The sequence below is a fragment of the Nansenia antarctica genome (genome assembly GCF_963989245.1).
Source record: "Nansenia antarctica genome assembly, chromosome: 6".
NCBI classification, from domain to species: Eukaryota; Metazoa; Chordata; class Actinopteri; order Argentiniformes; family Microstomatidae; genus Nansenia; species Nansenia antarctica.
This window is the reverse complement of record NC_137676.1, coordinates 58,757,842-58,771,683: the sequence shown is the minus strand read 5'-3', so window position 1 is coordinate 58,771,683 and position 13,842 is coordinate 58,757,842. Positions and strand designations below refer to the sequence as shown.

Genomic DNA, 13,842 nt, shown 5'->3' with positions numbered 1-13,842 from the left:
CTTGACTGCCTCTGGCTACCACAGGCAACCACTCAACAGACCCTGATGGGGAAAGAGGGATGAGGAGGAGTAGAAAAGGAAAACAATTACAGAATGACAGTTGTCAGTGGACGGGAGCAGACCTTCGAGCTAAAGCTGGGGTCTGGCGAACTGGGATACAGTGCTGAGTGTGAGTGTGTGTGTGTGTGTGTGTGTGTGTGTGTGTGTGTGTGTATTTGTGAGTGTGTGCGTGTGAGAGAAAGAGAGAGAGAGAGAGAGAGAGAGAGAGAGAGAGAGAGAGAGAGAGAGAGAGAGAGAGAGAGAGAGAGAGAAAGAGAGCGAGAGAGAGATGATAACACAAGGAGACAGGGGAATATTCTCTGTTCTTCTGGCATGAAAACAAGGCCCTGCTCTTTTGTTCAAGGCCACTGTATGAGAATGGGGCCATGTGTGGTCTGGTTCATCTGTCTTATACCACTATCTATCTGCCTTAGACCAGACCACACATGAAGATCCAACAGAAACTCTGACCGTTCTGAGACACAGTGTTACATATCATTCTGGCCATCACAACTGGTCCAAAATGGCAATGTAGCACTATCACATATTCAAGAAGAGAAGGGTGACTACAGCTATGGTATATAATGTATTTAGCTCAGCTTTGTAAAAGAAGATGGGTGGATAAAGTATGAAATGAAAAGTGGGAGGAAACCGAATGTTGTCTGTCTGTCTGACGGCCTGCCTGACGGATAAGTAAAAGGTATGTAAGATTTAAGTGCTGAGTGGCTGTTGGTCGGTCACCTGATCCTGAGGGTCGATCATGAGTGGCCAGCGGCGTCCCCGTGTCACCAGAATGCCGTTCTCCGTGGAGCAGGTATCCCGGGGCAACCCCTCGGCGTTCCACTGCCGGATCTCGTAGGGGTCGCCCAGGATGTTGATGAGGCTGAAGCTGGCACTGATGGGGATGCCCAACTCCTGGCACCGCCCCATCCACTGGTCTATGAGCTGTAGGGCAGACACGCACACACACACGCGCACACACACACACACACACGCACGCACACAATCAGGTCATTCAGCCGTGACAGGGACACACACATCCCCATCCACAGGTCTATCAGCTAAGAGGATAAAAATAACAACTGTTGGAGTCCCGGGGATTGAAGATTGATGAACTCTCCAAACCCATTTCTCTGTGCATCCGTCTGTCATACCAGCAGCCGTGTTTGTATTGACAGTCCCACAGCAGATCAATCAATTTGTAATGGCCAGAGTTAGAGCCATTTGTCCAGTGTGGGTGGGCTGTCTGCTACAAGGTCTGCTGTTCTGTCGTGTCTGGGCTGGGCTGGTGAGGTGGGAGCAGAGTCTGGGGGAGGCAGGCTTCGCTGGGTTACATAATCACGGGGTCTACTGGGGCCAGGGAGTCCAGGGAAGTCTTACCTAGAACTTTACTGTGTCGTCTGCACGCCGGGTCAACAGAACGGTGGAGCATCCATACCAGCTATACACAACGCAGCTTAATACTATTGCCTATTATCCATTGGCCATACAGCCACTCAACAATATGTACTAGCTGTCTATATGCCATTTGGCTGATCCTTTTATCCAAAGCGACTTACACTGCAGTGAGTGCACAGATCTTTCAGTATAGTGCATTAAATGATCTGTTGATCATGATATACTCCTAGACAGGCGAGACAACTGGGTAGGCTTACCTGACACAGTTCTACAATGGTTCAGGTCCTATCTACAGGACAGGGACGACTTTGTCTCAGTTGGTAAATATCTGACCGCACAAGCAGGACGTGTGGAGTTCCCAAGCTTCCATTTTAGGGCCTCTTTTACTCAACTTATACATGCTCCCGTTAGGCAAACTTATAACAAGGTTGCTTCTAACATGTATGCTGATGACACAGCTTTATGTAGCCCTTTCTCAAGATGATCTTGCACCAATAGATTCTCTCATGGACTGCATTGATCGCATTAATAACTGGATGTGTCTAAATGTCTTACAATTAAACAAAGACAGAGATTGAGACTATTATTTTTCAAAAAGAAGAGGCTAGTGGTTGCTGGACACCTAGAATCCCGCTCCATACAATGTAAAGAGTTTAGTTTAGTTTAGAAATCTCAGTGTCATTTTAGACTCAGACTTAAGTTTTAACTCCCACATTAAGTCAACAGCAAAAACAGCATATTATCATCTTAAAAATATAGCGAGAATTAAGGGTCCAAGCAAGATCTTGAAAAACACATCCACGCTTTTATATCTAGCAGGTTAGACTACTGCAATGGAATTTTTCAGGACTCTCCAAACAGGCACTTAGACAATTACAACTTGTTCAAAATGCTGCTGCAAGAGTTCTGACTACAACTAGGAAGTTTGATCACATTTCTCTCATTCTTAGATCATTACACTGGCTCCCAGTTTCTCACAGAATAGATTTTAAAATCATGCTTCTGGTCTCTGAATCTCTGAATGGTGTAGGGACAAAATACATCTCAAACATACTAGTGTCTTCTGAACCTGCTAGATCCCCAAGATCATCTGAGGCCTTTTAACAGTACCTAGAGTGAGCACCAACATTGGAGAGGCAGCATTTGCTCACTATGCAGCAACTGTCACAAGACATCATGTCCATAATGCAAAAGTGGTATAATGCAAAGGCTCCCAGCAGGCTGTAGAGGACCTACCAGCTGTCTGTAGTGTGACGTGAAGGCACCGTAGTACGCCACGCAGGCTGTAGAGGACCTACCAGCTGTCTGTAGTGTGACGTGAAGGCACCGTAGTACGCCACGCAGGCGGAGGCGATGAACACGTTGCCCACCACGTTGTTGATCTCCTGCTCAAACAGGGTGACGCTCTCCTGCCAGCGCACCTGCTCGTCCCCCAGGGCCGCCGTCAGCTTCCCTGCCCGCCCCAACCGGGCCTCCGTCAGAGCCATGGTCTTAGCTGGGGGGGAGGGGGGGATGGGGGGATGGCAGGGAGGGAGACGAAGAAATAAAGGGAGGGGTGGGGGGCGAGGGGGGGGGAGGAAGAGGTAGGCAGAAACAGAAACAGTGTTTACCTTCCAAGAAAGTAACTGTTTTAGGTTGAGAGGTTGTGAGCAAACAATGGAGGGGGGTCAGTGATCAATCGATCCACCCGTGGCCACAGCCCTAACCTAAGCCGTCCTTCTCTGCGATGCTGCTGTCAAACTGGTCCTGGAGGATCCTGATCTGGTTCTCCACCTCCTGAAGCTGCTCCTGCTTCTGCTTCAGAGTGGCCATGGTGGCATCCAACTCCACCTAGGAGAGAGTTAGAGAGGACAGGGTTCCCACACCTTCTGAAATATCAAATTCAAGCACCTTTCAAGGACTTTCAAGCCCCTTTCAAGGACTTTCAAGACTCAATGCCTTCAAATTCAAGGACCCAACATGGTATAGTTTGAGAGAGAACTAGTTGACGAGCTAAGTAAACATTCAACATTCAATATATTTTTGAATATATATATTTTAAAAAGACAGAGAGACAGAGAGGGGAATTCAAGCACTTTCATTGACCCATGTCTATTTTGAAGACCTTGATTTATTTTTCCTAAAATTCACAAACTTTCAAGGATTTCAAGGACCCTGAGAGTATGAAAACACACTGTGATAAGCATATTGCGGATATAGAATGAATGTAATAAGTATGGCCCTCTGTGGTTCAGTTGGTAGAGCATGGCGCTAACTACGCTTAATGAATGAATGAATGAATGAATGGTCTTTATTGTCATTGCTACAGTACAGGTACCAAACAACGACATTTGGGAGGGGTGGCTCCCCTGGTGCTAGGAAAGAGAAAAAAAAAGAAAAAAGAAAAAAAAAAGAAAAGAAGGGAAAGGAGCTGGTTTACATAAATAAAGGCTATGTACACTATCCACTATACTATACTGTACAGATAAAACACTGTGCTGTACTCTATGCTATGCTATACCTATTCTAACATTTCCTATTTCTCTGCAACCTTATGTACCCTAGTTTAAGTTTGGGGTTCGATTCCCGCTGGGACCATATATACTGACAAACGCATGCACTCGTTGCAGTGTAAGTCGCTTTGGATAAAAGCGTCAGCTAAATGTGTGTTTGCATGCGTGCATACTGTGTGTGTGTGTGTGTGTGTGTGTGTGTGTGTGTGTGTGTGTAGACTGCATGTGTCTCTGTGTTACTGACCTGCGCTGCAGCCAGTTTCTCCCTCTTGGGGCCGACCTCCTTGAGCACCCTGGAGTAGAGGTCCATGGCCCTGACCCACATGCACATGGACTTGCAGGCCTTGGACACCTTCTCCACCTTCTCGGGGACAAAGTCCGGGTTGTTGACGTACTTGCCCAGCTTCTGCAGGATCTGCCGGCTGATGTTGGCCTTGTCGTAGTCCATCAGACGCTTCAGGAAGTACGAGTCCCCCAGCACCTGCTTGGCACTGGCCCAGTCTGGCCTGAGGTGAGGCGGGGAGACGGGAGAAATGGATGGGAGGAGAACAAGATTTAGTGTGAGAATGTGTGTATGTGTGTGTGTGTGTGTGTGTGCGTGTGCGTGTGCGCGTGTGTGCTCGAGATCTAATCACGATATCTATAATTCTATGACTTTCTCTCGCGCGTGCACTCTCTCTCACGCACACTTGTGAGAGAGAGTGAGTGAGTAAGACAGATCTGACAAGGCTGTGTCTGAGGCAAGGGACAGCACTCATGCATGTCTTTGTGTGTGTGTGTGTGTGTATGTGTGGAAGAGAGAGAGGGGCAGATGAGGATTCTATTCAAGATCCCAATCAAGAAAATGTACTTACCCCCTACAGTCTATAGTGAACAGCAACTTGTCGTAACGGGACAGAAAAGTGGTATATTTCTCCCAAATTCCTTCAACCCCCACATGCTTGCTTGTCTTTCTAATATTTTATTCCAGTATTTTTCAGGTGATCTATCGCATTGTCACGAAATAGACCGACACAGAAAAATAACTAAAACAGCTTTGATCACTATAGTGTTGGATCCATGATGACGTCGATTTAAAATGTTATTCTAAGAAGTGTTGCATCGTTAGAGAGGCGATTGATCACGCAACTTCAAACAAATGTGTGATTTAGTGACATCAACATCAAGCACATAAAAAGCTATACGCAGGACTGTCATAGGATTCAAGTTTTACTTGAAATTTAAATGGTATTATAATCAAATTATTTCTACTGATTAACAAGGTGTGAATAAAAATAACTGATGAAACCAATTAAATATGAAGAGAAAGACAAATATAGTTTTACATCACACGGTTTTTGCTAAATATTTGAAGGCACCAAGCCAAAACAAATATGAAACAAGCGTTTGGAATATCCTGCGCTCTTCTCCATCACAAGACACTGTATGCTGTCCCATTACATTTCAACATTTAATTCAAAAGATAATAATGAATGTCTTTGGAACAGCCCTCACATGTTTCCCATCCTCAAACTTGCCAATTCAGAGTAGCCTGCACCGTGCGTGCGTGTGTGTGTCGAGGGGGAGACAACCGTGAGACACAGATCACTAACTGAAGCCATGGCGATAAATTGCATGTGTGGCCCAGTGTGGTGATGTCCTCTCTCAGACCCCAGCAGAGCCACAGTCGGCTGACTTACAGCCACCACACACATAAAGGCCCTCTGGGTCTCTGTGTCAGAGTCACTACCGCTCTACGGCCCTGGCGGCTGACAGCCCAACACATGGGATTATCATCTACCAGGGCTGGCGTGACACAAACAGCCAACGCATGGCATTTCGATGGGAGTCAATCTGGAGGCAGACCTGCAACCGACAACAAGCACAACACTGAGGACTTGACGTGGACCTCCACACATCTCCTCCATCTACTCCAGGATGAGTCTGACCAAGGCCAGGGAGACCGTCAGAGAGCCCAGCCGCCCCAGCCACGCCCTGTTCTCTGCTGCCTACCGTCTGGTGAGCGGTCCCGGAGAACCAACAGCCCCTCCCAGACAGCTTCTACCTCCATACAGTAAGACTGACTCCCCATACTCACTCACATAGATACAGTACTCACTCTCATCATTGCTGATATATTTATAATATGTATCTGTATATGAATGTTACACTTATACTGACAGATATTTTTTTTATCAGTGATTGTATTTAGTACTTTACTTCATTATTGGGACTTAACTGCTTTATTGGTACTTTGCTGTCTTATTGCCTATTGGTTTTTGTTTTTATTCTCTTTATTCCTATCCTCGTGTTTACACTACACTGTTGAGGGGTTGCTCATGTCAAGCATTTCATTGTACTGTTTACATCAGTACGCCGTGCATGTGATAAATACACATTGATTTGTTTGGACCTAATGGCTGAACATATACTGTTGCATCTGTTTAATGAGAAGGGTTGATGTGTGACGTTAAATCATTAAAGGGTTAAGTAGAAATCCATAAGTCCATCCATCTTAGCATGGCTGGATGATGAGTACCGTCTGACATGTTGTACTGTCCAGCCAACCTACTGGACCCCATGAGATTATAATCTGACACATCTGAGAGACGGCCTGCAGTTGAGACATGGGATTAGATTATAATCTGCCAGATCATGCCAACATGCATAAAAAGTAATGTCTGAGAGAATTAGATCTTGGAATACCGGCTACAGCGATTTTACAGGAGGGCTCACCGTGGTTTCAGAGCCATAAAGTCATGAGAAAGTACATGAGAAATACCATTATGCTCTCAATTTAATCTACAATCTTAGATCCTTCCCTTTTCAAAAGTGATATTTTACAGTCGTTAAGCTTGACATTGGTTGAGTTTTAGTCGTAAATTGGTAGTGAGTCACTGATATTATGGACTTAGTGATGTGGTCGACAGACTTGCTGTGACAATGTTGAAGAGATATTAAAAACATGACAAATGTCTTCAAATTGTTCAATGGACCAAATTTCCATTAGCAACACTCTGTGTCCTGGCTACAGGCTGCAAAAAAACAAGCCTAATGATATCAGTAATATAGCAACACCTATATCAACAGAAATGAGGTGGGAATTAGGAAAATGTGGTCCTTTTGATTCCTTTAAACATTAACATCTCAAACGTGGAACTTTCTGAAGTTTTGGACCATATAATTTAATTGTGAATGTACGAAAATGAAATGAAAATGATATTAAGCGAGAGAAGGACTGCTGCCTAGTTTATCGACGTAGACGTAACAGGACAGGAGAGGGTTAAACAGTTAAACCTCAAACTCGAATATGAATTTCAAATGGGGATAAAGAAGCTGTTGAAAATAAAGAAGGTGTTGATTCGATGGCCACGGCTCAACCTCAATGTGAAACGATACAGGATATACATCACGGACAGCTACGTTGAAGTGGATTCCTCTCTAATGTCTCCGCACGGTGTCTTGTGCTGCAGATACACAGACAGACGTGGGCAGTTAGGTTAAACCTTAAGCCTTAGCGGTACTGACTTGGAGCCCAGCAAGATGCAGACGGCCTCCATGACGGTCATGACCATGTCGGGGGGCTTGGTGAAGACGCGGATCTCGGAGATGTCGGCCTTGTCCAGGGAGTCCAGAGCCTTGTTGGCCCCCTCCAGGGCGGGCAGGGCCTCGTCCAGGTCCCGCTGGGCGTCGTCCGCGATTGCCTGGGTGTCCTCCGCCTTCACCGTGGCCAACGCCTCGTCCTCCTTCACCACTTTACGCACCTGAGTGACGACACGCACACATCAGACACTCCACTTCACCTGACAACACACACACACACATCAAACACCCCATCTGACGACACGCACACATCAAACACCCCATCTGACGACACGCACACATCAAACACTCCACTTCACAGGCCGGGACAATAAACTCACTAAGCACACACACAGGCAGTACACACATGAGTCATTCCACAAAGGAGAGATATAATGAGAGGAAGAAAGAAAGTTGCGAGACACTGACAGATTTCATGCCAAGTCGTATCGGAAACTGTGTCGATAAGAAGGTGACAGGCCTAGCTTGTCTGACAAAGCTCTGTCTGAAGTGAGGGGCCGTCTGTGGGTGTGTGTGTGTGTGTGTGTGTGTGTGTGTGTGTGTGTGTGTGTGTGTGTGTGTGTGTGTGTAAAAAAGAGAAAGAGCAACCCTGGAGTGTCATAGGATTCAAGCTTCACTTGGCATTTAGATGGTATTATCATGTAATTATTTATATGATTAATAACACCATTGAATATGAAGGGAAAGACCAGTATAGTGTTATGACACAACTTTTGCTAATATGTAATATGTAAAAGCACCCCAAGACATTCTGTCCCATTACATTTCAATACAATCCCATAGAAAAAAGCTAAATATAAATGTCTTTGGAACCGCCCTTATCATTGGCCCTAATTTATGGAATGACCCACATACAGAGTTAATGCACTCTCTCACATTAAGCAGATGTACAAATGCTTGGAGACATGATTTCATACAGCTTCTTCATGGCACACTGAATCAGACATGAGCTTAAAGATTTATCTGTGTACGTGTCTAGAGACTGGGGCTATACATGCACACACACGCACATACACATACCCGCATGCAAACACACACACACAAACCTTGTCTGCACTCTCCTGGTCCACGGCCAGTTTCTCCATCAGGGCGTTGACGTCAATGGACTTCTGTTTGAGCACGGGCTCCAGGGCCGACAGGTCAACCTTCATCTTATCAACCAGCACGTTGGTCTCCAACAGCTTAGTCAGCCCGTTCTTCACTCTGTCTCTGGCCTACACACACACACACACACACACACGCACACGCACAGTACACGCACACACACACACACACACAGTTTGAAGTCTCTTGCACTCCTGAATGGCAAGGTACAGGTGGATCTATATTATTTTATTTATTTATTTTATTGATTATGAATTAGTATCCTATAAGCATGGCCAAGGTAGAGGTTGATCAGGAGCGTTATTGATCAGATGAGTATCTTACTCAGGGTTCCCACACCTTCTGAAACATCAAATTCAAGCACCTGTCAAGCACCTTTCAAGGACTTTCAAGACTAAATTCCCTCAAATTCAAGGACCCAACACGGCATAGTTTGAGACAGAACTAGTTGACGAGCTAAGTAAAACATTTTTAAATATATATATTATAATTTTTTAGAAAGAGAGAGAGAGGGGAATTCAATGACTTTCAATGACCCATGTCTATTTTCAAAAACGTTTTAAGACAAATTCACAAATTCACAAACTTTCAAGGGATTTCAAGGACCCGTGTGAAGGAACCCTGCTTACTGCTACGAGCTGCTCTCTCTTCTCCCCCAGCATGGCCAGGTAGAGGTTGATGAGCTCCAGGTAGGAGGTGGGCGTGGTGTAGTAGCGCCGCCGCAGCTCCGAGTAGAAGCGCTCGGCCATGTCCGCCACGCTGACGTGGATCTCCACGCACATCTCCGAGAAGCTCTCCTTCATCTCCTCGCTGCCGAACTCCACGTTCTTGAAGAAGGTCTGGGAGACGGAGAGGAGGGCCTCGCGAGGCCACTGGGATGGGGGGGGAGGGGGAGAGACGAGGAGAAAGAGGGGGGAGGAAGGCAGGATAGAGGGAGAGGGGAGGGGGGGGGGAGAGAGGAGGAGAAATAGAGGGAGGAAGGCAGGATAGAGGGAGAGGGGAGGGGGGGGGGTGGAGGGAAGGAGAGGGGGGGGGAGACGAGGAGAAAGGGAGGATAGAGGGAGAGGAGGTGAGGTGGGGGAGAGAGAGAGATTTTGGGTCAACACCTGACGGTCGCACAGGACTGCTTTCTCTCGGTGGGGGTGACCTTGACATGCGTGGATGGAGGGATGGATGAGAGTAGAGGAAGGGAGCGAGGGAGGGATGGATGAGGAAAAATAAACAGGCAGATGAGAGGAGGTGGAGCGGACAAAGAGGGAGAGGCCGCTCAGTACTAATGGACAGCTGGGGTGAGCCCCCACACGGCTATCAATCACGCAGGAGTGCACTCTCTCTCACACACACACACACACACACACACACACACACACACACGCGTACGCACAGGTTATTTCTGTATCCTATCATCTATTATTTTTAATGAGGAGGATGTTGCATTGTGCTTTTAGGGTAAAATGGTCATCCACTCCTCTCCATTATGTGTGTGCGTGTGTACGTGCGTGTGTGCGTACGTGCATGTGTGTGTGTGTTTGATGGATAGCCGTATTGTACCCAAAGCTATGGAGCATGTAATGAATCAACCGGCCTTCAGGCCCATCCACTAATGAGAGACAGACACACACACAGACCTTAGAGAGAGTGAGAAGGGGGAGGCAGAGTTAATAGAGTTAATTTTGTGTTGGAGAGTGACAGAGTTTGTGTGCTTATGAGTGAGTGCATACTGCATAACGTATGTGTGTGTATGAGTGAGAGAGAGAGAGAGAGAGAGAGAGAGAGAGAGAGAGAGAGAGAGAGAGAGAGAGAGAGAGATAAAGAGAGACTGAGAAATGTCCAAACAATTATAGACACTGTCCCATTACTTACCCAGGGCACTGTAGACACCTTCTTTTATTTCTCTCTCTCTCTCACACACACGCACACGCACACACACGCACACACACACACACACACACACACACACACACACACACACACACACACACACACACTGACCTGTACGAACCAGTCGATGGTGCAGCAGTTGACTAGTGAGGGGAACATCCGACAGCGGGACCTGAAGGCGTCGCCCACAGGACTCATACACAGCACGATGTGCAGCTTCTCCCGCACACGAGAGATGAAGAACTGGAACACCTGCACACACACACACACACACACACACACACACACACACACACACACACACACACACACACACAGACACCCATACACGGATACACATACACGGATACACATACACAGACACAGACACCCACCCACCCATACATCCATACACAACCATAGATGTGTGAGTTACGTAAACGATAAACAAACAAATTAACACATGCAAACATACGCTGCAAAATAGTTGCGTGCTCAAAAGGTAAACAGTGAACAGCTGTGTTCGTACAACACCCCAGAGACCCCATAATGCACCAGAGACCCCATAACACCCCAGAGACCCCATAACACCCCGGAGACCCCATAACACCCCATAGACCCAATAACACCCCAGAGAGCCAAAGTCAAAGTGGGACAAAGTGGGAAAGCTAGGGTTAGGGTTAGGGCTAGGCTTAGGGCTAGGCTTAATGTTAGGGCTAGGTTTAGCTTTCTATCCATTGCTAGTGCTGCCCTGAGCTGGCATAAAAGGCTTTTGCCTGGTGAGCACCGAAAGGCAAACACTTCCACGATTCAGTGCAGTTCAAAATGACAAACATTAGGATAAACAGTTGAATATGAATATTGAGTAGAATCATTGAAGGGGGTGAATACATATTGCAGTGCTCAGGCAGCGATAACACTAGAGGGTGATGGTGTGTGTGTGTGTGTGTGTGTGTACCTCGTCTCTGTTGCCCTCGTTGATGCCGGCCTCCTTGGCCTTGGGGCGTGTGGCAGCCAGGACCTGCTCCAGCTCGTCCTTCTCAAACAGGTTGGGCACCTCTCCAGAGTTCAGCATGTTGTTGATGTCCTCCAGGAAGCCCTCCACCACAATCTGATAAGCACACACACACACACACACACACACACACACACACATACACACGTTTAGTTTCAACCCATGATAAACAATACTGTACATACACACCCACGCACGCACTCACGCACATGCGCGCAGCCGCGCACACACACACACACACACACACACGTTTATTTTCAACCCATGATAAACAATACTGTACATACACACCCACGCATGCACACACACACACACACACACGCACACACACTCCTCCTACACCTGTGTGTCAGTGAAGAGGAAGACCATGTTCTGGCCCTCGACCCCGGCCATCTTGTAGAGGCGTCGGAGGTCTTCGTGGAAGCTGTCGTAGTTGTACCCCCGGCTCAGCTCGATCTGGAAGCAGCGGTAGCCGCAAATGTGGGCCGCCAGCCGGGTGAGGGACTGCTTCCCTGTGCCCCCCACGCCCACCAGCAGGGCGTTGCCTCGCTCTTGACGGATCATACGCGCTATCCTATAGAAAGAGAGAACGGGATTTAGGGATAAAACGTCAGAAAGAGTTCTGAAAAAATCGAGCTAAGAAAAGTGTCATGGAGAAAAAGAGGGTTGGTTGTATAACTTGTGTGTGCAACCGACGTATAACAAGCTATAAAAGATATGCAGAGTTTGGCTAACTCTGTTAACTGTCCCTCCTGAGACCTCGGACATCCCCACTACAGACTCTCTACTGTAAATAATAATAATAATAATAATAATAATAATAATAACATTGTCATTCTTCCTTCTTGGTAGCATTACGACTACCAATGGCCCCTGGCCCCAGCATAGATAACTTTTTCTTTCTATGACTGATGGATAGATGATTCACTTACTTAATCAAATGTATTTGTTATAAGTCGCTTTGGATAAAGGCATCTGCTAAATGCCAAAAATGTAAATGTAAATGTACACGTTCACGGGTGCCACATTGGCACCAATTTGACAATTGGCTCCGGTATTCCAGAATGTTCTACAATTGGAATTACAGTTAACATGCACGTTGTTGCTATGGCAGTGGACTTGTCGAGTAGACAGTTGACATCGAGTGGCGGTTCTTGTTCCCTGTACCTTGAGACGTGTTCGACTGCGTCCTGGAAGAACACCAGCTTGGTTTCCTTGGAGAAGGTCATGTTGTAGTCATCCAGGTAGTCTTGCAGCACGGCCCTGATCCGGTCTGGGTCCGTCAGGTCCTCGTACAGACGCTCTGCCTTCTCAGCCCCCACCTGAGGAGGGAGGGAGGTGGGGAGGGAGGGAGGGGTGGACGGATAAAAGGAATGAAAGCAATTATAGAACAAGCAACGGATGGATGGGTGGATACCGCGTTTGCCCAATAATCGAATCATTCAATGACCTGTGATTATATTTATAATGTTACCTTGATGAAATCTCCAAATATAATGGGCTTGGTAACAAAGTAAGAAGGATCCAAGTTGAAGCCAAAATATTTACCTGAAATAAATAAGAAAATGAATGCTTAGTGACAGGTCTGTGTGTTCATCTTGATTAAATCTATAAAACAAGATTTCAAACTCTGTGCTGCTTTTTCCACTAGAGACTGGCTACCACTCCATCTGTTTTGGGGTGTAAGCACTGGTGTGTGTGGGTACTTTGTGTTTCCACCAACCAGGGTGATTGTGATGACTTGTGGGCGAACAGGGAGGAGCTAACAATGGATGAAGTCAGAAACGTGTTAGGTCTGGGTTTCACACTCAGAATAGAGACTCGTAAGGCTTGTCACTGAAACAATACATCCTTAAATAATTGCCACGTTTTTTCTGCAGTGAATGTCTTAGTAACCACTTTTAAACTAGCTAACGAGGACATTTGTGGTAAAAGGTGCAACATTTATGTTATTTTTATTTGATTGTGAGCTGGCCGTCCAGATGAGCTAGTCACAGACATTTCCCACCCGTAAGTCCTCAGAGATGAAAGCACAAAAATCTCATACTTTACGGCAAAAGTTGAAAGGGACCAGAGGAAATGTGCCACCGTGTGTGTGTGTTCTTACTGGCCATCTCAGAGACGATGACGTTGAAGTAGGTCTTGTCCTCGTTGTTGATGAGGCGGTCGTGGAACACCCGCTGGCACTCGTGGCAGAACAGACGGAAGATCTGAGTCTGGTCCCGTACCGTCCCTGGCTCACACTGGATCATACCTGGGGAACCAGGGAGGGGGGAGGTAGGAGGAGGTGGGAAGGAGGAGGTGGAGGGAGGGGTGGATGGATGAATGTTAAATGTGGATCATATATACAAA

The 13,842-nt window shown here is 46.7% G+C and overlaps 1 protein-coding gene across 1 annotated transcript in view; it reads right to left on the bottom strand.

Moving 5' to 3' along the window:
- dnah6 (dynein, axonemal, heavy chain 6) overlaps positions 1-13,842 on the bottom strand; it is a gene marked incomplete at both ends in the record, with an annotated part of 85,445 nt that overhangs the window by 35,001 nt on the left and 36,602 nt on the right. Inside the window, 13 exons of the mRNA XM_080534682.1 lie at positions 781-984; positions 2,736-2,932; positions 3,144-3,267; positions 4,174-4,435; positions 7,437-7,672; positions 8,558-8,725; positions 9,245-9,487; positions 10,608-10,748; positions 11,434-11,586; positions 11,833-12,064; positions 12,658-12,812; positions 12,965-13,038; positions 13,598-13,744. Coding sequence (XP_080390808.1) covers positions 781-984; positions 2,736-2,932; positions 3,144-3,267; positions 4,174-4,435; positions 7,437-7,672; positions 8,558-8,725; positions 9,245-9,487; positions 10,608-10,748; positions 11,434-11,586; positions 11,833-12,064; positions 12,658-12,812; positions 12,965-13,038; positions 13,598-13,744 — 2,336 coding nt within the window. The remainder of the gene's footprint in view (positions 1-780; positions 985-2,735; positions 2,933-3,143; positions 3,268-4,173; positions 4,436-7,436; positions 7,673-8,557; positions 8,726-9,244; positions 9,488-10,607; positions 10,749-11,433; positions 11,587-11,832; positions 12,065-12,657; positions 12,813-12,964; positions 13,039-13,597; positions 13,745-13,842) is intronic.